The following is a 26,214-nucleotide window of genomic DNA, read 5'->3' on the forward strand; positions in this document are numbered from 1 at the left end:
CACACGACAACACACCTACGACAGACAGACGACGCACACACACATAAACAGACAGACACACACATACACACACCATACAGACAGACACACACACACACTATAGACAGACACACGGGCACACACACACACACACACTATAGACAGACACACACACACTACAGACAGACACACACACACACACACACACACACACGCACTATAGACAGACACACACACACACACACACACACACACGCACTACAGACAGACAGTCACACAGGACCGCGTGTCGGACCTTAAAGAAGAAGCCGACCCCTCCTCTGGTGTCGGGCTCCATCTGGTCGCTCATGGAGTCGGAGAAGGCGTCGGCGTCGTCGGGGTCGTGGGCGTGGCCCCCCCGCAGGGAGGCGAGCGGGATCTCGATCAGGCTCCCGCGGTTCCCGCCGAACGCCGCGGGGACGTCGCTCTCGAAGGAGCACTCGGATGGGGCGCCGGAGCTGCCCCCCGCCCCGCCCGGCGTCCGCAGGGCGCCCCCCTCCAGCTCCAGGTCCTCGCCCGAGCCCGCCTCGGAGGCGCTGTCCTGGGCGGGGGCGGGGGCGGGGGCGGGGCGGGGCGTCCCGATGCTGAAGGTGGAGGTGGTCTGCACCTGGCACTGCCCGGGCGTGACCCTGCGCAGGCGGGGCATGCTGTCCACGTTGTGCGAGGGGGTGAGCACCCGCGTCAGGGGGGGCACCCGCAGGTCCAGCTGCCGGCCGTGGGCCTGCTTGGGGCTCTTGGGGGGGGCCGACTGCGCCCGGCGGTGGGACACCTGGGGAGATTTGGGGGGCGTGGCGTAGCTGGCCTTGCGGGAGGGGGACGGGGAGTGGGAGGGGAGGTCGCGGGTGGACTCGCGGGACAGGCGGGGGGGCGGCGTGGCGGCCGTGGGGGATTTGGGGCTGGCGGGGATGACCCAGGCCTTGTTGCCGGACGGGGTCTTCTTGCGGATCAGCTGGTTCTGCTGCAGGGACAGGCGCTGCATGTCGCTCTTCAGAGAGCTGAGTGCCGCCGACAGCTGCGAAACCGCGTTGTTATAGTCCCCCAGCGGCGCCGCCCCCTTCTCCTTCGGCCCCGCCCCCTTGTCCTCCGACTCGTCCTCCCCCGATCCCACCCCTTTCTCTCTCCTCAGAGGCTCCGCCCCTTCCTCTCCAGCCATGTCGGGGCCTTCGTCCTGCAGCTCCTCGTCCTCGATGCGCGCCAGCCGCTCCTCCAGGGAGAGCCTGCGCTGGTCCTCCTCGGCCTCCTCGGTGGCCCCGCCCCCCTCGCTGGCCCCGCCCTCGCCCTGCTGCTTCTTCAGCTGCAGCAGGGCGCTCTTCCCCAGACGCTCGCGGTGCTTCTGAAAGATGGCCTCGATCCGCTTCTTCTGCGCCTCGATGGCCCGCCTCCTCTCCTCCAGCCGCGCCCCCAGCTCCGTCACCTCCGTGTTCAGGGCGGGGCCGTCGCCCGGGGCGACGCCGGCGGGCGCGGCCGGCGGCTGCTTCTTCTTGCGCTCGGCGAAGCTGGTCATCTTCACGCCGCTGTCGGGCTGGTCCCGCCCCCGGGAGGAGCCCGGCGTGGACGGGGCGGAGCGGGTGGAGGCGGGCGTGGTCGGGCTGGACTGCGCTTTGGGCAGGTCCTCGGAGGCGTCCGAGTCCACGCTGCCGTCCCGCAGGACGGAGTCGTCGTCGCGGGAGCCGTCGGAGGCGTGCCGGTCCCGGTCCCGGGCGGCCCCGCCCGGCCGGTACAGCATCCCCGCGCGGGAGGGGGCGGAGCTGCTGAGGTGGGCGGAGTCGTCGGGGGAGTGCAGGTAGAAGCCGTCGGGCGCGCCCTCCGGGTGGAGGCGGGGCTCCAGCTTGGCCTCGTTGTGGATGATCTGCAGCGCCTCCTCGATGGTGGGTAGCTCCGCCCCCTCCCCGTGCGGCGCGGGGCTGGGCTGGGCCCCCCAGGCAGCGCGCTGCTGGGACAGGGGCCCGTTGTGGGGGACGGGGGCCCCGGGGGTCTTGCCGACCAGGGGGGCGAGGTCCTCGGAGGGGCTGTAGGGGACACGGGGCAGGTTGTCCGAACTGACCGAGCGGGGCACCGCCCCCACCGGGTTGCCCATGACAACGTCCACATCGCTGTCCAGGCCGAAGGGAATACTGAAGGATACCCCTGAGAGCGGACGACTGGGGGGAGGAGAGAGGGGTGGAGAGAGGGAGAGGGAGAGAGAGAGAGAGGGAGTGCAGGAGAGAGAGAGAGAGAGGGAGTGCAGGAGAGAGAAAGAGAGAGAGAGAGAGAGAGAGAGGGAGTGCAGGAGAGAGAGAGAGAGGGAAGGGGTGCAGGAGAGAGAGAGAGAGAGGGAGAGAGAGAGAGAGAGAGAGAGAGAGAGAGAGAGAGATGTTAACCAGTTAGGCAAGCTGTGTCATAATGTCTAACAAAAATAGAACTTCCTAAAAAAAAAAGTGGGTGGACTTATGTTTATTATTATGGAACATTCAAACTCTGTAAATTTCACCATTTTGCAATTATGCCTGAAATAACTACATAGGCTTTGTGACAATCGGGGCAGAGAGGTAGTGTGACTCTTTGCGAGGAGGAAGACGAAGAGGGGGACGAAGGGGCCTACCTGAAAGGCTTCTTGGTCCATGTTCGGCTTGTTCCTACATCTGACAATGAGGTAGACTGTGTAATGGAGCCTGCGGACACAGACACACACACACACAAATGCAAGGGTGAATACACACGTACACACACACACACACACACACACACACACACACACACACTCTAGGCTGTTACCTGGCGTGCTCGCTGAGATAGGCAGGAAAGGCTGGTTGAAGATGGAAGGAGGGGCACTGAAACAGAGACAGGAAGTTCAAACGTACAGCGCAAACACCCACAAGGCACTGCGAGCACAGGCAGGAAGCGCAGGCCTGAAGCCCTACCTGTTGTTGGTCCCGCCGCTGGGCATCGCGTAGTTGCTCAGCTCTGAGGTATCTGTGGAAAAACAAACGTTTAAAAAACGTCAGACTAACACCAGGCTAACCTTGTGGCAGCTCTAAGGCTCCCTCCACTGACACACTAGCAGAGTAGACCCTTAAAGGAGGCCAGGTTGATGCCCAGGCAGGTTGAACCAATCCTACACCTCTAAACATAGTGGGCTCCACCCACATTTTCTCCAGGCCCCACCCACATATGTTCCAGGCTCCATTCATATAACACCAAGGTTCCACCCACCTGCCAGGTCCAGGGCTTCCAGGGGTTGGACAAAGTCTGGCTTGCAGACCTCGAACCAGTGCAGGAGCTCCGCCACCAAGCTCATGATGTTCACCTGCGGTCATGAAAATGAAGACAGAAACCGAGTCACGTGACCAGGACACACGCAAAAACACAGTCCTGCAACCATACATCGGAGTCAAGCAGCCAGCACACAAACAATTCATACAATTACCATATAACCTTTAACATTCTGAAGAGACTGTTAATCTCGCCTGCACTACATGAGTACGTACAGCCACACAGACCTACAGACACACTTTTCCTCATTAGGTAACAGGAAATACAAAGCACAGACACAAAGATGCAGAATATATGGGCCCCTGTGGGCACAGAATGTGTGCAATGGTACACTGAGCTGGAATATTGTGGGTGTATGGGTACAGAGTGTGTGTGAGGGGTTGTATTGGTTACAGTGTGTGTGTGTGAGGGGGGTGTATGGGTGCAGAATGTGGGTGTAGTATGCTTGGTGGAGAGTGGGGACTGAATCTCTTCCCATACCCTGAGAATTGGCGGGCTGTACAGCAGGTCCTCCAACACTAGGGGGCAGCAGTTGTCCAAGAAAGTGTCACAGAACTTCTGCACAAGGTGCAAGTTAAACATGCTGTCTGCTTCCAGCATAGTGTCCTTCACGCAAACCTCTGAAAGAGGGAGAGAGAGAGAGAGAGTGAGAGAGAGAGAAAGAATTAAACCCCTCTTCATCTATTAATGTGCATATAGAGTTCAAAGGACAATCCTTTGAGAATGCAATATGTAAATATTCTATTACGTGGCAGTGAGAGAGGGGGCGTGGTCATGAGGTAGGGGGTGTGTCAGTGAGAGAAGGAGGGGGGAGGTGGCAGTGACAGTGGGGGTGGGGGGGTGGTGACAGTGAGCTAGGGGGCGTGGCAGTGACAGTGGGACACACCCTTACCCTCCAGGCTCAGCAGGGTTGGGCAGTAGAAGTGGATGACAGTTGCAAGGACAACCCCATCCGAGAGGTCCTTCACTCCCGTTACCAACGGCAACGCAGAGGCCTGCCGGTTTAGCAGCTTATCCTTCTTATACCGGCCCTGAGGGCGAGCGGGAGAGAGAGAGAAATGAAAAAAGAATTACTGAAAGCGTTAATTGGTTCATTAGTGTTTAGTTACGTTTGGTTGCTGTGAAGACCTGGAAGGGCAGCTTTGTGAAGTAAATTTAAGGCAGAGTTTAGCAGTACAGGAAATGCGGGACATGGTTTTGCACACTGACACCTACTGGTGGGAGGACCTAACAGAACAAGGCCACCGTGGTCACACACAACAGCCAATCAAAAGAACACAAACACACGCAAACATAGATGTGTCCTGTACATATCAAACGGGTAAATAGATGACTGCTACAAACTAAAATCTGTCAAGCCTATCCATGCCTCGATAAAACCTCACAACATAAAAATCAATCAGTAACCTTTAGAAGAAGAATTTATTCTCACACTGCAGTGACTAGCATGGCAACAAGCATGCCTGATTTAAAAAGGGCCACTTCTGCCAAAACAAGTCAAAGAATGTGTGTGTATGGGACATGTATATGTCTGTATGTGTTTGTTAATGAAAGATAATGTCACAGAGTGTGTGGAAAGGGAAATTTGATGTTTCTTCTCAGTTCATGTTTGAAAGAAGCTCACAAACTAAGCTTTAGCGAATGGGGTGCCCATGTAGAACTTCCATTATCCCTGTCATCCTTCTGTCAGTCAGGAACTGAAGGTGATTACAGTGTAAGAAATACTTCAAAGTTTCCAGAAATACAAAACGCTGTGTGTAACATTATAACATTATTACATATCTCAGACAAAACAAGTTTTGTGGGGACCACTGTGGTCTTGTGGGGACCAGGAGAGAACAGAGAGAAAGACAGGACACAGACTTACAGGGACCAGTTTCCAGTACCAACGGGAAGGACACTGTGAGAGAGCAGCAAAGGATTGAGGGAAAAATAGGAAACAGAAGGGAAAAGGAGGAGAAAGAGTAGTGTTAAAGATGTGCTACTGTAGAAAAGACTGCAGAATTCAGTGCGACAGTAAAGATTCAGAGGTTAAGCAGACAGGGAGGGAGGGAGGGTTAGTCGTGCTGTGTGTGTGTGTGTGTGTGTGTGTGTGTGTGTGTCTGTATGTGTGTGTCTCTGTGTGTGTGTGTGGTGTGTGTGTGTGTGGGTGTTATATGTGTGTGTCTGTGTGTGTGTGTGTGTGTGTGTGTGTGTGTTGTGTGTGTCTGATGTGTGTGTCTCTGTGTGTGTGTGTGTGTGTGTGTGGTGCGTGCTGCTACGTGCGATGCGTCAGCGCGCAGTAGGCTGCGTGCGTGCGTGTGTGTCTGTCTGTGTGCGTGCGTGTGTCTGTGTGTGCGTGTGTGTGTGTGTGTGTCTGTGTGTGTGTGTGTGTGTGTGTGTGTCTGTGTGTGTGTGTGTGTGTGTCTGTCTGTGTGCGTGCGTGTGTGTGTGTGTGTGTGTGTGTGTGTGTGTGTGTGTGTGTGTGTGTGTGTGGAGGACACTCACAGAAGGCTGGCTGGACTGCAGGTCTGTACTGGCCGTACTCTCTGTGATATCCCTCAATTTCTGATTCACCTGTAAAACGTACACACACACACACACACACACACACACACACTCACGCACACACACACGCACGCACGCACGCAGCACGCACGCACCACGCACGCACGCACGCACGCACACACACGCACACACGCACACACACACACACAGACACACACACACACAGACACACAGACACACAGACACACACACACACACACACACACACACACACACACACAGACACACGCATGCACGCACACACACAGACACACGCACACACCGACACGCATGCACGCACACACACAGACACACGCACACAGACAGACACACGCACGCACATACACACACGCGCACACACATATATGAATTTAGAGATAACTATCCAAACCAGTTTAATGCCTAGAAAAACCACAAGAAGGCCACACCCACCCACTCCACACGCCCCGAAACAGGAAATGGCCGGGGCTTCACCCACAGGTCCAGCACGCGGGCGTCGCTCGCGAAACCTACCCGATTCACCCAGTACAGCAGGGCGTTCTCCCAGCCTGCCCTGCTCCCCAGCTGCTCCGCCCCGCGCGGAATCTTCGCTGTGCTCACCGTCTCCATGGCGCCCACCGCCATCAGTGAGTCAATCACTGCCAGGTGGGCACTCTGAACCAAGCAGAGGAGAGAGGGGGGGGCAGGGGGGGGGGGGGGAGGAGTCAGCGCTGGAACAGGCCACAACATAAAGCTTCACCCACATTTAAAAGAAGGAGCAAACCACTAGTTCACGTCACTGTACTCAGCATAATCCTTGTGTTTCTGTTTGGTCTGGTAATAATCATACCACATAAAGATTAGTTTGTCTGCATTATAAATAAATAAACTTTTTTTTACAGTTCTTTCATGTTCAACAAAACTGGTCTTTACATTTACCACTTTAATACAATTCCTATCAAATCTATGTTCAACATCTCATAGACATAGTACACACTTGCTTTGCAGTAAACTGTTGCAGAAACTGAAATGGGTGTGTACGTTCTTTCAAGATAAATACACATTGTAACGACGTTCCAATTAGCTTTATTTACGGAGTACCACGTAAAGATGACTGATGTACAAATCACGACAATGACAAGAAGTTTCACAAGTATCAGTTCCACGCTGCTCATTATATGAGATCAGTAACGCAGCTAGAGCTGACTATTCACTGACTAATTAAGAACACACACGCATTTAAGAGACATGCCCATTGGCTCATGCAGAGAGCTGGGATGAAGGTTGCCATTCTATTTGTTCCAACATAAACAGGCCACAGTGGAGAGAAAAATATAAAAGCCACCACTAGGTGTCCTCAGTCCCCCACTGAGACAAACTGAGTCAGCAGTAAGATGCTGTGTGTGTCTGTGTGTCCGTGCATGTCATGTGTGAGTGTGAGTGTATGCTTGTGTGTGTGTGTGTGCATGTGTGAGAGTATGTGTGTGTGTGTGTGTGTGTGTGTGTGTACAGTCAGACGTACATCCTTCACACCTGAGTGCAGGTGTGTTTGCATGTGTGTGTCAGCGTGTGCCCACGATGAATCATTCCACGAGGTGGAAGATCACCTGTTAAAGCCCGTCTCTCTCTCTCCTCCATCCCCCTCTCTCTTCTATACCTCCATCCCTCCCTCCCTCCATCCCTCCCGCTCTCATACACAAACACAGCACTGTTAAGTGAAACAGGTAATGATCAATCTCTACTCTGTGCTTCCTCTTCTGCACACCCACTCTCTCTCCCTCTCTCTCTGTCTGTCTCTCTCTCTCTCTCTCACCGATTCCTCGCTCATATCCCAGTGTGACTCATGTGCTGAGACTCATGCTGTAGCCTACATGCCACCCTCAGAAATCTGGCTGAGCTGTCCTTTATGTCACAAACCACAGGAATCATACGCCTGCGTGTGTGTGCGTGTGCGTGTGTGTGTGTGTGTGTGTGTGTGTGTGTGTGTGTGTGTGTGTGTGTGTGTGTTGTGGTGTGTGTACACAGTAGTGGTGTTCTCCGTTTAGCGTCACAACAGAACAAACAATAAACACCCAAATTCCTCTCCAGCTGCTTCTTTAAGCTACAGAGGCAGGCCTGAACTCCACCCGCCCACTCCATCTGCAGCACACACCAGCAACAACATTCAGTATTAAACCAAATTATAACCCTACATGTATATGCATATACACACACACACACACACACACCACATTTCACAAACAAACTGTCACAGTATGCTGTAGGAGGGAGACAGAAGGGGGAGAGAGAGAGAGAAAAAAAGAGAGAGAGAGGGAGAGAAAGACCTTTGATTCTCCTTTATTTAACAGTAAAAAAAAGAGATACAAATCTAGTTATACATAATAATCAAAGATGGAAAAGTAAACCAACACAATAGAAAAAAAAACAGGAAAAAAAATCAAAAACTTAAAATATAAGGATATGCTGGCTCCAAATGTATTATTTATTTTTTTTGTAAGCGTGTCTGAGGGAAGTTGAGTGTGCTTAAATGAACACACAGGCTTGAAATGATAGATGGGGAAAACAGAAGAGCAAAGGCTGAGTCAGGTAATAAGAGCCCTGAGCGAAAGACAGGAAAGAAGTGAGTAAGAGAAAAAGAGAACCTCATTTACCCTGTTTCTATAACTGATATGCAAGAGAGAGAGAGAGAAACTGAGTCACACATGCCATGTTGGGCACTTGTGCTCTAATGAGGTTGTGTTTAAGAGAGCTTGTGAGTGTGTATGTGTGTGCGTGTGCGTGGTGTGTGTGTGTGGGTGTGCGTGTGTGGGTGTGCGTGTGTGTGTGTTCGTGTGTGTGTATGTGGGTGTGTGTTGTGTATGTGTGTGTGTGTGTGGTGTGCGTGTGTGGTGTGTGTGTGTGTGTGTGTGTGTATGTGGGTGTGCATGTGAGTGTGTGTTTGTGTATGTGTGTGTGTGTGTGCGTGCGTGCGTGCGTGCGTGCGTGCGTGTGTGTGTGTGTGTGTAAGAGAGTCATGGGTTTCACGTTGGGCCTGCTGAACTCACTAAGCCAAATCACAAGTTTCTCTAATGAGGAGAGAGAGAGAGAGGGAGAGAGAGAGAGGGAGGGGAGAGAGAGAGCGAGGGAGAGGGAAGGAGGGAGGGGGAGAGAGCGAGAAGGAGGGAGGGAGGGAGGGAGGAGGGGGGAGAGAGAGAGAGAGAGAGGAGAGAGAGAGAGAGAGAGAGAGGAGAGAGAGAGAGAGAGAGACAGAGCGAGAGAGAGAGAGAGAGAGAGAGAGAGAGAGAGAGAGAGAGACAGAGCGCGCACACAGGAATAATGAGCACGAATAGGCTGCCAAATCGCCCGTAACAACCCACCGATCCACCCCACAATGCACCTCACCACAACCCTCGGCCCAGCATTTCTCCCTCCTGCCTGTGCAGCCACTGAGCGTGCTCCGTACACACAGAACCACTACACAGCACAAACGACTCTGCTAATCTCTCTACAGCTTCACTACGCTCCTGCAAACTGCTGTTTCTACACTGCTCTTAACCTGTACACAGCATCCAAAACACAGCCTGCATTTTTTAACCTTATGGGTCATCAACTGTGGCCTCCAGAACCCCTCTGCTCCTGACTGTTAGCGCTGTTGTGTGTAAACACGCTTGCTATGGGACCTCCTCAGCACTGTTTAAACAATAACAAAGTGGGAAAAAAACCCTCGTTGAACCTAAATCTGATTAGATCTGGGCCTGAATGAGAAACCATCCAGGAGAAATGAGCTGCCTGAAGTTCAGTTTTCGGGCCCTCAAACTGCCACAAGAGCCACAGCATCATCACTGACACAAGGGTGCGTTTGCTCAGGCTACTAACACATCTGTCAAATGGTTCTTCAGCAGACATTCTTTTAAAAGCAAGATAGTTCTTTCACCTCTGGCCTCATGCAACTCAAACTCGGATTTTGCTCCAGCTCGGAAATAATCGCACTGCACCCCCAATAAGGCAATTTTATTATTTTTTAAAAATTTTAATTAAAATACAGGGTCAACAGGTGATTGATTGGATATGGTTTGACCACTGTACGCAAGTGTGTTAGTGATGTGCGCAAGAGATTAACATGTTTGAGTAAACATATGTTTGTGACACGTATGTGACATATACTGTGTAAGCGATGTTGGAGCTCGAGTGTTAGTGGCACGTGTAAGAGTGCGTGTGCTGTGTGGGAGTGGCGTGTGCCAGGCGTGTACTGGGGGGCGGGGGGGGGGTCAGTAGGGGCTGTCTGTGCTGAGACGATGCGCTGTCTGCATAGCAGATTTACTCTAATCTGCACAGAGCTTTATCTGCCCATCGAGAGGAGGTGGGGGAAGCATCCCAACCCCCCTCGTTTACTGGAGAGAGGGGGGAAGAGCAGAAAAACAAAGTAAACAGAGAGAGAGAGAGAAAGCGGGAAAGAGCAAGAGGGATGGGATGGGGAAAGAGAGCAGGAGAAAAGGAGAGAGAGGAAGAGAGTGGGATACAGAGAGGGAGAGAGAGGAAGAGGAAGAGGAAGAGAGTGGGAAGGAGAAAAAGAGAGAGGAAGAGAGTGGGAAGGAGAAAAGGAAAGAGAAAAAGAGAGGGATGGAGTGAGGGAGAGAGAAAAGGAGAGCGAGAGAGAGAGAGAGAGAGAGAGAGAGAGGGATGGAGAGAGAGAGGACGGGGAGCTGGATTTAACATGCCAGTCAGTGCAGGGCAGGAGTCCGCGGTTCTGGGCAGAACTCATGCTCAGCACTGACCCACTTTCAGCCTCTCTCCACAGCCAGACCGTACCAGCCGAGTGCAGATATCACAACACAGCCAGACCATACCAGCCGAGTGCAGATATCACAACACAGCCAGACCGTACCAGCCGAGTGCAGATATCACAGTCCAGCCAGACCGTACCAGCCCAGTGCAGATATCACAGCCCAGCCAGACCGTACCAGCCGAGTGCAGGTATCACAGCCCAGCCAGGCCACAGCTGCCAGGCACATTTATCACAGCACAACTTTCCAAGGAAGCGAGAGAGCACCAGTCTAAGCGCAGATAACACACCACAGCCAGGCAGCACCACCTGAACGCTAATAAAAACCATCAAGCAGTGTTGACACTGACAACAATCTGGTATCTGGGCACTGTTTATAACCACCACGAACAGCAGACCGTGCCAGTCGAGCAAAGATCCTTCGCTCAGCCCCACCCCACTCGGCACAGAGAGCTTTCCCAGCATGCCTGGCACGGTCAAGGTCAATTTGATTAGAGGGTGCTTCAGTCTGAAGGTCATTACGAGTCTGAAGAACTGCAGCAACAGCCCGGGTCTGAGCAGGAACAGACTCCCGAGCCCGCCTCCATCTTACACTACAGGAACACAGAACGGCCAGCTCAGTCTGAAACCACGAACTCACAGCACCTCAGAGAACACACACACTGTACGCTTCAGCAAGCCTCCGATACTGCCACACAGCCTCCATTACTCTAATGCTCCACCCCCAGGTCCAGCACGCATTTAAGCCGTGACATGGTGCGATTCCACTAATCCTGGGGGGTGTGGTCTGGCGGGGGAGGGGAGGGGGGGCAGCGGCAGCGGCAGCAGGGTCGTACGTCTCTAATCTCTGCCCACCGCAAAAGCACACCCTCCCCCCTCAGCCAGACCCCCTTCATCTGCGGTAACAATCTTTGCGTCGGTTAACCCCACCCCCCAAATAAGCACTTTTAAACTCTCCAGCTGATCACCGCCGCTCTCCATCTAACGAGGACATCACACAGGAAAATTAACCGGCAGGCCCGAAGGCTCTCACCATTCTGATTGGCTTGCCTCGCAGGTCGGCCTCCGTCACCATGGCGTCCTGGTCTCTAGGAGACGCGCCGCGGCCGGCGAGGAGGCTCAGGAGGGCGGCGGCGTCCCGGCAGGGCCCCGCGTTTTCGGGGCGGGCCCCGGCCGCGTGCAGCCGGCCGTAGGCGCGACAGTACAGCTCGCAGGACTGCAGCAAGCGCGTGACCGGCGGCTTCATGTGCTCCTGCTCGTACTGGTCGGTGTAGAAGGGGTCTCGCAGGTCCTCCGGAACATTCTCTACAGGGAGAGGGGAGGGACACACAGCACGGCGTCAGACTACAGGGACACACAGCACCTATCAGACTACAGGGACACACAGCACGGCGTCAGTCTACAGGGACACACAGCACCTATCAGTCTATAGGGACACACAGCACAGCGTCAGTCTACAGAGACACACACCACAGAGTCAGACTACAGGGACACACAGCACCTACTGTATCAGTCTACAGGGACACACAGCACGGCGTTAGTGTACAGGGACACACAGCACGGCGTCAGTGTACAGGGACACACAGCACCTATCAGACTACAGGGACACACAGCACAGAGTCAGTCTACAGGGACACACAGCACCTATCAGTCTACAGGGACACACAGCACAGAGTCAGTCTACAGGGACACACAGCACGGCGTCAGTCTACAGGGACACACAGCACCTACCAGTCTACAGGGACACACAGCACCTATCAGACTACATGGACACACAGCACGGCGTCAGTCTACAGGGACACACAGCCCCTATCAGACTACAGGGACACACAGCACCTACTGTATCAGACTACAGGGACACACAGCCCCTACTGTATCAGACTACAGGGACACACAGCACGGCGTCAGACTACAGGGACACACAGCACCTACTGTATCAGCCTACAGGGACACACAGCACAGTCAGTCTACAGGTACACACAGCCCCTATCAGACTACAGGGACACACAGAACCTATCAGACTACAGGTACACACAGCCCCTATCAGACTACAGGGACACACAGCACCTACTGTATCAGACTACAGGGACACACAGCACCTATCAGACTACAGGGACACACAGGCCCCATCAGACTACAGGGACACACAGCAGAGTCAGTCTACAGGTACACACAGCCCCTATCAGACTACAGGGACACACAGCACGGCGTCAGACTACAGGGACACACAGCACCTACTGTATCAGACTACAGGGACACACAGCACCTATCAGACTACAGGGACACACAGCCCCAATCAGACTACAGGGACACACGGCACCTATCAGTCTACAGGGACACACAGCACCTACTGTATCAGTCTACAGGGACACACAGCACCTATCAGACTACAGGTACACACAGCCCCAATCACACTACAGGGACACACGGCAGACTCTGAACGAACCCGAGGCAGGAACTCCAAACACACCTGACACACTCGTGCTGAAAAACCAGTTCGGCCACGTCAGAGCCAAACAACCCGCCCTAAATATTACACCTGTGGACAAACTAAACACACGCCACTGAAACTCAAACAGAACGCTCGAGTGACGGAAGGCCCAGGGAAAGTTCCATCACACACCGGCTGCAGCCCGGGCCCTGGGAGCCCACAGCCCGCTCTCCCGCCCCTAGCGCCGGCTACCTGTGACCCGTCTGCGCACGGCCTGTTCCGCTCTCCCTCCCGCTCAAAACAACCAAAACAAGACGTGAGTGTGCGTTCAGAGCGCATCCTCGCTTAGTAACTGGAAAATCCACTTTCCCCTTCGTAAATATATGCAAATAGAATGTTTTCTGGTCGGCAAAGCGTGTTGTGACAATTAGCCGTGCTAACACCGTGATTGTGTAACCGCTTCTCCTCCTGCTTGTAGTGCAGCTGTGTCGGTTACAGACTGCATTCTCACTGTCAGGAACTCTGAACAGCTTTGGGAATATTACCTGGTTGAGTCCTACGGTCATCTACACCTGTGGCCCTCTACAACTCCAGTTCTACACCTGTGGCCCTCTACTGCCACACCTCTACACCCATCACCCTCTACAACTCCAGTTCTACACCTGTGGCCCTCTACTATCACACCTCTACACCCATCGCCCTATACAACTCCACCTCTACACCTGTGACTCTCTAGAACAACATTACCTCTATACCTGTGGCCGACTACAACTCCAGCTCTACATCTGTGGCCCTCTACAACTCCACCTCTACACCTGTGGCCGTCTACAACTCCACCTATACACCTGTGGCCCTCTATAACTCCACCTCTACACCTGTGGCCCTCTACAACTCCACCTATACACCTGTGGCCCTCTACAACTCCACCTATACACCTGTGGCCCTCTACAACTCCACCTATACACCTGTGGCTTTCAACAACTCCACCATTACACCTGTGGCCCTCTACAACTCCACCTCTACACCTGTGGCCCTCTACAACTCCACCTATACACCTGTGGCCCTCTATAACTCCACCTATACACCTGTGGCTTTCAACAACTCCACCATTACACCTGCGGTCATCTACACTCGCATTTCTATGTCCAACCTGTGGCCATCTGTGGACGCCTACACCTCGGTACCTGCAGACATCCTGTGGCTCTCCACACTGGCCTTTTGTACTGAGTCACTGCTCCATTGGGTTAAGAGTGAAAGCGGACTTATGGAAAGCAGGATGCAAAATGAGAGAGATGAGGGAGATAGAGCCTTCAGTTCCCTACAGGACAGGCCAGTGAATGAATGGCCTGCTTTGTGTTCTCAGATATACAACACCTGCAATATTCACACTGAAACAGCAGCGCTGTGTGGTCAGTACAACATTCACACTGAAACAGCAGCGCTGTGCGTTCAGTACAACATTCAAACTGAAATGACAGGACTGTGTGTTCAGTACAAAACACTAAATACCAGGGACAACTATGAACCAGGCACCAGGTCTCAAACACAAAAGAGCTTTCCAATGCCGAGCGATTTCAAGCTCAATGTATCAAAGAACATGCATTCATGCATGTACCCAGTACAGACAAAGCATTTCATATTCAACAGTTTACTTGGATCAGAATATGAATGCCTGTTTATCAACAGATAAAGTAACACACCACATAGTTACTGTGCATTACTAAAGATAGGCTTAAACTGAAGAAGCACAACGCACTAGAGTTAGCGTGTCCTTGGATATATCATGTTTTATATTAGATTCCTCTTACAGAGTCATAAAACATGAAAGACTTAGGACAGGAACCTCTGAAACACACTCACAGTGCACCTCCACCTGCTCTAAACACACTCACAGTGCACCTCCACCTGCTTTAAACACACTCACAGTGCACCTCCACCTCCTCTAAACACACTCACAGTGCACCTCCACCTGCTCTAAACACTCACATGCACTCCACCTGCTCTAAACACACTCACAGGCACCTCCACCTCCTCAAACACACCACAGTGCACCACTGCAAACACCTGCCCACCTGCTCTAACACACTCACAGTGCACTCCACCTGCAAACACACCCATCACTCCACCTGCTCTAAACACACTCACAGTGCACCTCCACCTGCTCTAAACACACTCACAGTGCACCTCCACCTGCTCTAAACACACTCACAGTGCACCTCCACCTGCTCTAAACACACTCACAGTGCACCTCCACCTGCTCTAAACACACTCACAGTGCACCTCCACCTCTCTAAACACACTCACAGTGCACCTCCACTGCTCTAAACACACTCCATGCACCTCCACCTGCTCTAAACACACTCACAGTGCACCTCCACCTGCTCTAAACACACTCACAGTGCACCTCCACCTGCTCTAAACACACTCACAGAGCACCTCCACCTCCTCTAAACACACTCACAGTGCACCTCCACCTGCTCTAAACACACTCACAGTGCACCTCCACCTGCTCTAAACACACTCACAGTGCACCTCCACCTCCTCTAAACACACTCACAGAAGCAAAACCTCCACCTCTGCTCTAAACACACTCACAGTGCACCTCAACACCTGCTCTAAACACACTCACAGAGCACCTCCACCTGCTCTAAACACACTCACAGTGCACCTCCACCTAGGCCTCTAAACACACTCACAGAGCACCTCCACCTGCTCTAAACACACTCACAGTGCACCTCCACCTGCTCTAAACACACTCACAGAGCACCTCCACCTCCTCTAAACACACTCACAGTGCACCTCCACCTGCTCTAAACACACTCACAGTGCACCTCCACCTGCTCTAAACACACTCAGTCCAGCTGTGCCTCGCTTCCCATTTTTGGGTTCTCAGATAAGCAGGGGGTCAAAGTTCACGCTCACTGTCAAACACACCATGACAAACACATGTAACATGCATGCGTGCACGCACGGGCACTCACGCATGCACTGTACACACACCCGACACAGGCCCTCAGTCGCCACGGCAGCGATGGCCCCTCTGATTGGCTGAGTGGGACACAGGCCCAGTGATTACCAGGTTATTGCGTTAAATCGATAAATCGATGAAGCTAAGTTAGGCCTGCCAGCAGCGTCACAAACACAGCAGCAGACGTTCACAATGGCGCAGAGCAAGCGGGATTAACGCTGAACGAGGCGGGTTCGCTGGAATTTTCTGCTGGCGAGAATTCTGCAGGGTTAAACTCCGCCCCTGTGCATTCACTGTGCCAGAGCTGGAACTCTTGTTGTCATAGGAATGGTGAACATTAAGACTTCCTGGTTTCAATTAAAGGGACAGTACAGCTGCTGGACTGCAGGAGCAGAGATTATACCATTGACTGTAAACAGTGAGTTCCATAATGTTTGAGTCAGACTTTTTTTTTCTTTTTGATTTGTCTCTGTAATACACAATTTGAATTTGTAATCAATTGACATGTGGTTAAAGTATGAATTCTCAGATTTTATTAAAAATTACTTCTATACATTTTGGATTTACCTTGTAGAAATTACAGCACTTTTTACACAGTCCCCCATTTCAGGGAATCATAATGTTTGGGACAAATGGATTCACAGGTGTTTCTGATTAGTCAGCTGTGTTCTTAGTGCAGGTATACGACAGCTTCTAGCCTTGATTCTAGGCTTATGATTTGCATTTCAGTCTGCTATTGACGTTTGTCAACATAAGTTTCGACAATGGAAATCAAGGAAGCCATTATGAGACCGAGAAATATGAAGAAAAAAAACTGGCAAAACCTTAGGCTTACGAAAATCAACTGTTTGGAAGTTTAAGAAGAAAGAGAGAGCACTGATGAGCTCAGAATTTGCAAAGGGCCCGGTAGACCAAGGAAGACCTCTACAGTAGATGACTGGAGAATTTTCAACATAATAAAGAAAAACCCTCAAACACCCATCCGACAGATCAGAAACACAGTGTGGATGTGTCAGTCAATATTGTCTACAGAAAACCTCAGAACAACAGAGGCTACACTGCAAGATGCACTACTAGTTAGCTGCAAAAACAGGATGTCCAGGTTAGAGTTAGGCAACTAGCACCTAAAAGAGCCTGCAGAGCTCTGGATAGAAGAGACCAAAATTCACTAGTATCAGAGTGATGGCTAGAGCAAAATGTGGAGGCCAAAAGGAACTGCAATCAAAAAATTTCAGAGTGCAGAGCCAAATCAAGAACACATGTTTACGTCCCAGACATTACGGAGCTCACTGTATGTGCACTGTACATGTACACGCATCATTAATCGTTCTGCAAGTCCAGCAAGACATCATTATCCACTCTGCTACAGATGGAGCGGGAATTCCCCTGTGACCTTTAACCCTTAGGATAGGATCAACAGTCTTCTTCAAATAAAAAATAAAAAATGTTAAACCTTCTGTTAGCTTTGTGGCTTTGTCACAACATATGAAAGAGGGATGTTGTTCTAAGAACCTGCGTTACTACACATCCTTCTCAGACAACCACTCAGAGTCAACAACCTGGGAGCACACCTGTGTCACGTGACCTACATCTCACCCACACACACAAGCATACCATTATCCAGAACAGCCTCCCCAGAGAGGAGCTTTGGTGCAGCAAACAGAACGGGACGTTTCTCTCTCAGTGCCTCGGATGTCTGGGGATCGTGTGTCTGTGCCACAGCACAGACACCATGTTCTGGTGTCAGTACTGCCGTGGGAATGGTGCAGTTTCCGTGTCTGGTTCCGTGTGTTTGGTGCAGGTGTCTGGAGTTCAGCACCTATACTGTAGATATCTGTGATTTTAAGTGTCTGTTGCAGCACACGTGGAGCAGATGTCCGTGGTTTTGTGTGCATAGTGCAGGGGTCTGTGGTTCAGTGTGCATAGTGCAGGGGTCTGTGGTTCAGTGTGCATAGTGCAGGGGTCTGTGGTTCAGTGTGCATAGTGCAGGGGTCTGTGGTTCAGTGTGCACAGTCCAGTGGTCTGTGGTTCAGTGTGCATACTGCAGTGGTCTGTGGTTCAGTGTGCATACTGCAGTGGTCTGTGGTTCAGTGTGCATAGTGCAGGGGTCTGTGGTTCAGTGTGCACAGTGCAGGGGTCTGTGGTTCAGTGTGCAAAGTCCAGTGGTCTGTGGTTCAGTGTGCATACTGCAGTGGTCTGTGGTTCAGTGTGCATACTGCAGTGGTCTGTGGTTCAGTGTGCACACTGCAGCGGTCTGTGGTTCAGCATGCACAGTGCAGGGGTCTGTGACTTTAAGGGTCTGTTTAGCAGCATGCATGCTGCAGGTGTCTGTGCTTTTGTGCAGTCTTCACTGCCCCAGTGCTAGCCAGTCCGAGGCAGAGCAGCACAAAAAAGAGAGAGAGAGAGAGAGACTGAGTGCAGGTTCACACCCGCTCTTTGAGAGAGGATCACCTTTACACAAAGCAAAAGGAGACCAGAGAGCCAGGAGGAGTGCGGAGTGGGAGGGGGCGAAAGGAGAGAGGTTCAGGTTCAGACAGGGGATCTACGTACAGCTCTGCTTTCAGAAGTCCCCCCCCCCACGGACCAACAGGCCTGCCAGCCAGGACTCAGTGAAAAACAACTATTATGTTTTCAAACGTAAACTGACACAATCGCTCAGAACTGCGCTAAACTTTACTGGACAGGGCTAGGCTGTGCTGTGCTGTGCTGTGCTGTGCTGAGCAGGGAACGGGTTCCACTCCTGTTCTCACTGTACACCCTTCAGTCTGTTCACTGCGATTTGAGCGTTTCGGCCGGTCGAGCCTTTCAGACTGTTAGAGAGAGAGATTTGTGTGAGGCGGCTGATGAAACGAGGGCAGAAACAAAAGGACGGACGAGGAGCAAACATTAGGGACACGGCTCACGGAAGACGTCCTTTTATCCGTTTCAGCCTTAAAAGCAATCCGAGCACTGGAAAGGGTACACACTCTCGCGCGCACACACACACACGCATGCATGCACACACACACACACACACACACACACGCATGCATGCACACCCGCACACACGCATGCACGCACACACATGCATGCATGCACACCCGCACACAGGCACGCACGCACACATGCATGCCGAACACACATGCACACGCGCGCGCGCACACACACACACACATGATTTCATCACGTCGCCCAGTGATATAACTGTGTTCTGAACCGATCACTCAGTCAGCGTGTCTGGACTCACACTAATCTGGTTTGGACGGATCAGGGAGCTTTGCCTGGTCAGAGAGGCACTGCTGTCCAGAGGTCTCTTAACTGTAGCTGTGCAACCACACCAGCTGAGCACAGGCAAACCACCCCCATCGTCAGAGCGACAGACACACACCCACAAACCAGCCAGGCTACTGCGGTCAAGTCCAGCATGCCACACAATGACCAGGTCTAACAGTGTACATGGGCAAAGCTCCAAATGCATCTCCCCTTCCAAAAACACACGCTTTAAATAAATGGATCATTGATCCATAGATCGCTTTAACATGCTCATCCCTCAAGAGCATAAGCCACTTAACAGGGCTGGAAAGCAAATTAAGTTTCATAGAGCAGGCTAGGACTCCGGCGCCCAAAGCTTGACACCTGGGAACGCTGCAGCACAACGCTAGGCTACAGACAAGAGCCGCAGTATTTCCAAACACTTCGGTCAGAGAACATGTTTAACGTGGAATAGCTTACATCATACGATTAGTCTATATTTAGTGTGAAATAATTGCATACAGTACATTCTGGCGAATGCGCGAGCCGTCTCGTCGGTTGAATATTAACGGTCCCCAGTTATTTCACCCTTTGTTAAGAACAGGACGTGCGGACTGAGCGGTTTCCACTTCCACAAGCACTGGTGTGGTAGCGCCCGTTGCTACTTCCAAATCCAAACATAATTTTCAATGAAGGAAGTGGCGGAATGCAGCCGGGCGGAATTAACAGCGTCTCAGAAACTTTACACAATAGGCCCATTTTAAAGTCTGTTTTTTAACGCAGCCTGGGCTGGCTGCTTTTGTCCGCGCTGCTGCTACTGGAAATCCACAACGGGGGAAAAGGTCGGACGAATCGCAGGTGAACAAATGCGGCCTGTTTTTTTGGGATGTGGGGCGAGGTTGGGTGGGTGAGGACATTAAGGTGTCATTATTTTGTATGCAAGCAATCTTCAATACCTGCATACTTTCCATTTCCAACACAGACAATTATACCTGAAACCCCAGTTTACCCAGCTCATTATATTGATTGGACATTCGATTTCCATTTCAATAGAAACTGGGGTTTCAGGTATAATCGTCTGTGTTGGAAGGTATGCAGGCATTGAAGACCGTCTGCATAAAAAGAATGGTGACACAGATTCCACGGTCTCTGTGAATCCGGAGACAAAAGGGTTTTGTTTTGCTAGTCTCCTCGTCCTCAGGTTTCCAAGCAAGAAAGAGGAGGAAAACCTTAAGACTCAAGTGTGTCTCTCCACGTGACATTTTAATGAGAAGTGGCCGATACCAACAACGTGGCCCATCGGGACTAATCTGAACTGCAACCATGACAACAAATCCTGAATCCTGACCGCCGTATCGATCAGTTACCTAGCCTACCTCAAGGAAACGCAATAGGCTACCGAGCAACGACTATAGATGACAGCTCGACCATTGAGCAATCTAGGCTATTACTGTAAACCACCCAGATGTGGAGTCGTGCTCGTGTAGGTTTCTGAAAATTCGTGTCTTAATCAAAATCCATTTTGATTTACTGTGGGCGTTCATTTCTCCCGAAGATTCCCCAGGTGGGTGTGCAGTTAGTCTGTAGGCTAACTGATTAGTCAGCAGCCTGGTCCAAGGCCGTTGGTTTCTGTGCACACGTCTTAAATAAACATTAAGTTAGCGATTTTAGCATCTATTTTGGCCTTTCAAACCTAATCACTCACAATGTTATCGGTAAAGCTAACTGTATGGAATTACAAATCAGCATAATTCCAATGTTAATTCGGGCTACGGGGAGCATCCCAGGGTAGCCTAGTCTTAGCGTTTAAAAACGTCTAACGTTACGGGTCATGAAGCAATTGCACAGGGGTCTTAATTCAACACATCACATTTAACGAATTAGGCTACATCAGCGCATCCCCAAAATAAATTTCTTAACAACACAGAACAGTCACATTTCATATATCTATAGTTACCCCTTTTTCTTTAATGTTTCGGAGAAATAAGTTGCCTTTAGCGGTCATTACGACTGTGTTGTCGTTTTGCTATGCGACAACTGAGATGAGACAAATCGGCTTAGCTAAATTCAATCGTAATACATTCCTCACAATAGCGACACAAGCAACAGTGGGAAAAAATATAGATATATATGCAATTTCACAGCCGCAGCTACAATCATCCCAATCTGTCAACTAATATGAAGGGGGAAAGCGTTTTGTGATAGTACGTAGCCTAAGTGTGTTTGTGTTTGGCATAGTTTTACGTCCCGAGACAGAGCAAGGGCAGTTATTCTGCTTAAAATACTGAGCTAACCATGCTCGCCTACCTCTACGGTCTTTGTGTACCAGAAATCGCTGAGTCCACACTCGAATGTGCAGTTCACCTTCATGCGCTATTCATTACAACTGACAGACGAGAAAAGGGGAGCTGGGACTGAGAAACGTTGAAAAGAATTTTTAAAAAATGTATAGACACATATACCTGCAGTTCCGTACGCTTTCGCCAGAAGCCATCCCAGACTAGCACATATTTTGGCTCGAGTAAAATCGTACTGATCCGATGGTTTTACGTCCGGGACCGCAAGAGTCCTCCTCGTCGCATTTGAATCCACCATAGTAGAATCCATGGACTGGCCGAGGGGAGGGGAATGGATGACAAACCGAAAGAGGAGGTAGAGGCGAAAGACGAAAAAGAATAATCAAACGGTCATTTTATTCGTATCCCAGAGTACTGAAGCAGAAGAGCACGAGTGTGTTGGCGTTTCAGTCGGCTTAACGTTAGTGAAGAAACACCCAAAACCGTGGCTTTTCGGTCCTTGAAGTGCGAGGTCGTTTGTTGAGAAGGTGATCTCTGTTGTAGAGGCGAGGCCCCGTCGGCGTTAGTATAAAAACTATATTATATATTGACCTGGATTTGCCATACGCCCATCGTAGCGTGTTTTCTGAGCCGCGGAGAGCACAGCACTGTAGCTGACCGACCAAATTCCAGGTGCTCTACATTCACGTCAGTCATTTCGTCAATGTCCAATCATGTTAGAGGGTGAGGGGAAGGCAGCTAGAATGGGCGGGCTTTAGAGCGTGTGAACGTAACCAGCAGGTACGCAGGTGAATTGCCCAATGAGACAGGTGCAGTACAGGTAAAACTGGCCATGTGTTACACAAACCAGAAAAACACACATACACCAAGGAGTTAGTTTCATTCGTGAGAAATGAATTAAGTTTTATCATAACAATAGCCTATTGTTTTTCACGTTTTGCAACAATGTAATCGTATGTGGCATTCAGCCATGTCAAGAAAAAAAAAATCCGCATTTTTTAAATATTTCCAGAAATAATAGGTGGCTGTGCCCGGAAGAGGTACAAATAATATTATGCGTAGTTGTTATATAGTGTCTGAAGACTACGCACAAAACTACACTAGAACAAGGATTAACTAAGGATTCACTTTTTTTCAGTAGGCTACCTAAAACCTCCTCTCGCATGTCCGGGGTGATGGGGTGACCAAATATCTGAATTTTCCGTTCGCGCACACTGGGACCTTGACTACTGGACATTGCCCTCTTACAGTGCCGCCCGTAGCCCTCCTCCCCGCTGTAAATAATCTAGATAATTTGTGGAGCCAATGCTTGTCAAACACAGACATTAATAAATAACAGTGGATGTCTTTGAATGCCGTGTGTTGCGAAACGTCCGGACAGAGTCACAGATCCCAATCCCATGCGGACGGCTCGTCACATTCCCTGTGTTTAGGACTTCTGCCGATCCCACTCTGGTAAATTAGACTACTGGAGAATCTCGCGCAGTATGACGCCTATAAACAATTATCTGCTAGGAACGGAAGTAGGACTGCCAGGACGTCCATAGGGAAATAGCCTCTGTATCCAACTATCCGGTAAGTGTGAGTGGTAGATTATTTTATTCTGTATTTAATTTAATTTGATTTAATTTACTTTAGAACACATTTACATTTTTGGCGTTTAACAGACACTCCTCCAGAGTGACTTACATAAATGACAATTTTCATGAACCCCATATATTCAGCTCAGCGTTTACTGAAGCAATTCCGGTAAAGCACCTTGCTCAAGGGTGATACCACGCCTGGAAGTTTAACCTCCAACCTCAGAGTTACAAGGTAGCTAATAGGTCTGTGTAATATCAGGTACCACGCTGCAATATGTATCACATACCACCACAGTGCACAGTAGCCATGTTTCAGAGCATTATCCGGCATTGTTAGTGCATAAAGGTAAATATTTAACAACAGAATAAATATCTGGTCAAATACCATGGCATGCATGGCATGATTCTTGCACAAAATTGCTCCAGAAATGGTTATATCCTGGTGCTGTGGGAAAAAAACCAGTGAAGAGTCTGCTATAAAGGCCCATTCTGCCTCAGGCAATGTTGACAAAAACACTGCTGCCTTTCTGGAATTAGTCTCCTCCTCACTGTATTCTGAAACCGTGAGTTAGTGGAGTCCACGCCTTCCACCCGCTTTACCTGATGTGAAATGCTTTAATACATATACATTTCCCCCTGTTCTTTTATCCAGCACAGGCACGGCTTGTTTTGCTGCCATGGTTACTTGGTGCTGGTTTAATGGAATTAAGCATTTAAAAGCACTCTGAATGAATGTAACAGGTTTGCCCGTGGCAAGTACAGCCTGCACGCACTGCTTTCAGACGAACGGCTAGCCACAGACAGTGAGGAGTACTGTACCTACAGCAGGTGCCTGCTTTACTCAGTTAAATATGACGTGCATCTCCCCCATCCATCCCCTGGAACCCTTTACTCTTCAAAAAAACAAAATGCCTTGATTCTTCTTTCACTGTCACCCCTCCCCTCTCCCTCCCTCCCTCCCTCCCAGAGTACAGGGGAAACAGGAGGCCCCAATGCCCTCTTGGCGTAATTTCGCAAGCAGATTAAAACACAACTATTTTAATCTCATTAAGAGGGAGCACCCTTTTCTTTTGCCCTCATTATTATTTTGTTTTCTTTCTTAGAAGCCATCCATTTTCTTTTCAGGACTTCTCCAAGGATTACATAGAGGAGAAAACACACACACACACACAAACACACACGCAAGTATATGAAGCTGAGCTGTAACAAATCTTTAAGAAGCATTAATGTTAAATTTACGCAACACACACACACACACAGTACAGCGACATGTGACGCCACATTCCAAGTTGCATGTTCTGGAGCAGTTTTCTGTCTGAAAAGCGCAGCAAATGGCTCGCATTATCAGGCCCGAGGATGGAATTCTGACCAGGCTGGCTCAAGTGGGCAATATACACATTGCAAAAAAAAAGAAAAAATTGTTTTGTGTATAGTGGGAAAAAAACAAACTCTGAATGTGCATATAGCATTCTGTGAAGTAGGGAGTGAGAGGGAAGAGGAAATGCATCCAAGTCTTGTTTTGAAAAGGAAAGCAAGGAGTGGGAGAAGCACAGGCAAACTGACCTTTCCAGATGTTTCCAAGATTTCTGGGTAATGGCACGGATTAACTGGCTTATTGATAATTTGGTGAAGGAGAAACACATACACACATACACTCACACACACTCACATGCATACATGTAAGTGTACACTCACATCCCTTGCACGTGCACACTTAGTCACACATAAGTACACAGACTTGCATACTAACATGCACATACACACAGCACAGACAGGCAGGAAATGGGGCTGTTTGTCAATTTTGATCTCTTCCATCCTGGGAATTTCACTTTCAACTCTTGTTTCTACTTGAACAGTCACAGAAATATACCCATTGTGTGTTGTCCGAGAGAGAGAGAGAGTGAGCGAGCGAGCAAGGCAGTGATTGTGTAATTATGAGTGGGTGTGCAAGTGATTGTAACTGTAAGCGAGTATGCACGTGCATTTGTGTCTATATATATATATATATATATATATATGTATATACACACAAACATAATATATAGTATATTTGTATGTGACTAAGTGTGTTCTGGATAGCAGGGTTTCACCGTCTGGCAAAGAGGGGAGGAAATCTTACGCACGGTGACACTATGGGACCTGAATTCCATCATCCTTCCCATTCCACTCCTGTGCCAGTGACCACCAGCTCCGCCGGGTACCTCAACTGGTCATGAAGTCAATTAAACATGCGGTTAAAGTATCAGTGTGGTGCGATCAATGAGGAGGGTTGACTCATCCTCAAGGGCTCCATCTTCTGGCCACAACCTTTAGCACAACTCTGACCCATACCAGAGGTAGTGGCGACACCTTGTGGTTATAAAAGGTTATTACAGCATTATCAGTTTCACAGTTTTACAAATACTTGTGAATACACGTATGCAGAAAAGACAGTGGGTGAGCTGAAGAAGTAGTTGCATACTCAGATAGCTAAGTCCTAAAATCTCCTTTCTATAAACACAAACAGGTATAGGTTCAAAGAAGAATATACTTTTCAGTGATAATTGTAAAGTTTAGCAGTTTTCTTCTGGGCGGCCTCTAGTGGCCAGACAAAAATACTGCAGCCCACTTTCCCGCTTTTTCTCACGTGATGAAAATAAGTGCTGAACTGTACAAGAGGAACACACTAACCTCAGAAAGAGAATCTTGTTTTTGAAGCGCTGCTTTTGAGCTTTTTCCACTGAATGACGCTGTGTCTTCGAAAGGCAAGACCTCATCCGCAATCATTAGACTACTGAGCACAATAGTGGAACTGCAAAAGACATTACCCATCAGATCCGTTCAGGAAGTCTGTTTCAGGGCCAAAGAGACAGTTTGGCCTGAGCTCACAATGCTCCTAGTGGAATCCCCATGGTAACAACAGCTATGGTCAGGATTTGATACCAGTCCAAGAGGCAATTATGTTTACAGTACATTCTCACATTTAGCAGGCACTCTTATATAGAGAGACTTACACAGAATACATTTATACATACAATTCATTTATACTGGTGGATATTTTTAGTGAAGCAATTCAGGTCAAGTACACTGCTAAGGGACCCAGTTGGGAATCAAGCCTACAGTTTAGGAGTTGCAAGCCCAGTTTCCTAGCTATTATATCCCACCCCATCCCACCCAACCCCACCCCC

At 50.1% G+C, this 26,214-nt stretch overlaps 1 protein-coding gene across 1 annotated transcript in view; it reads right to left on the minus strand.

Moving 5' to 3' along the window:
* camsap3 (calmodulin regulated spectrin-associated protein family, member 3) overlaps positions 1-22,169 on the minus strand; it is a 29,685-nt gene extending 7,516 nt beyond the window's left edge. Inside the window, exons 1-12 of the mRNA XM_064314211.1 lie at positions 21,630-22,169; positions 11,571-11,842; positions 6,310-6,450; positions 5,758-5,826; positions 5,138-5,170; positions 4,163-4,301; positions 3,751-3,890; positions 3,211-3,304; positions 2,919-2,970; positions 2,773-2,828; positions 2,600-2,669; positions 275-2,159 (exon numbers count right to left, since the gene is read on the minus strand). Coding sequence (XP_064170281.1) covers positions 275-2,159; positions 2,600-2,669; positions 2,773-2,828; positions 2,919-2,970; positions 3,211-3,304; positions 3,751-3,890; positions 4,163-4,301; positions 5,138-5,170; positions 5,758-5,826; positions 6,310-6,450; positions 11,571-11,842; positions 21,630-21,774 — 3,096 coding nt within the window. The 5' untranslated portion in view covers positions 21,775-22,169. The remainder of the gene's footprint in view (positions 1-274; positions 2,160-2,599; positions 2,670-2,772; positions 2,829-2,918; positions 2,971-3,210; positions 3,305-3,750; positions 3,891-4,162; positions 4,302-5,137; positions 5,171-5,757; positions 5,827-6,309; positions 6,451-11,570; positions 11,843-21,629) is intronic.
* Positions 22,170-26,214: the final 4,045 nt, after the last annotated feature.

The sequence above is a fragment of the Anguilla rostrata genome, chromosome 17 (genome assembly GCF_018555375.3).
Source record: "Anguilla rostrata isolate EN2019 chromosome 17, ASM1855537v3, whole genome shotgun sequence".
Lineage (NCBI taxonomy): Eukaryota > Metazoa > Chordata > Actinopteri > Anguilliformes > Anguillidae > Anguilla > Anguilla rostrata.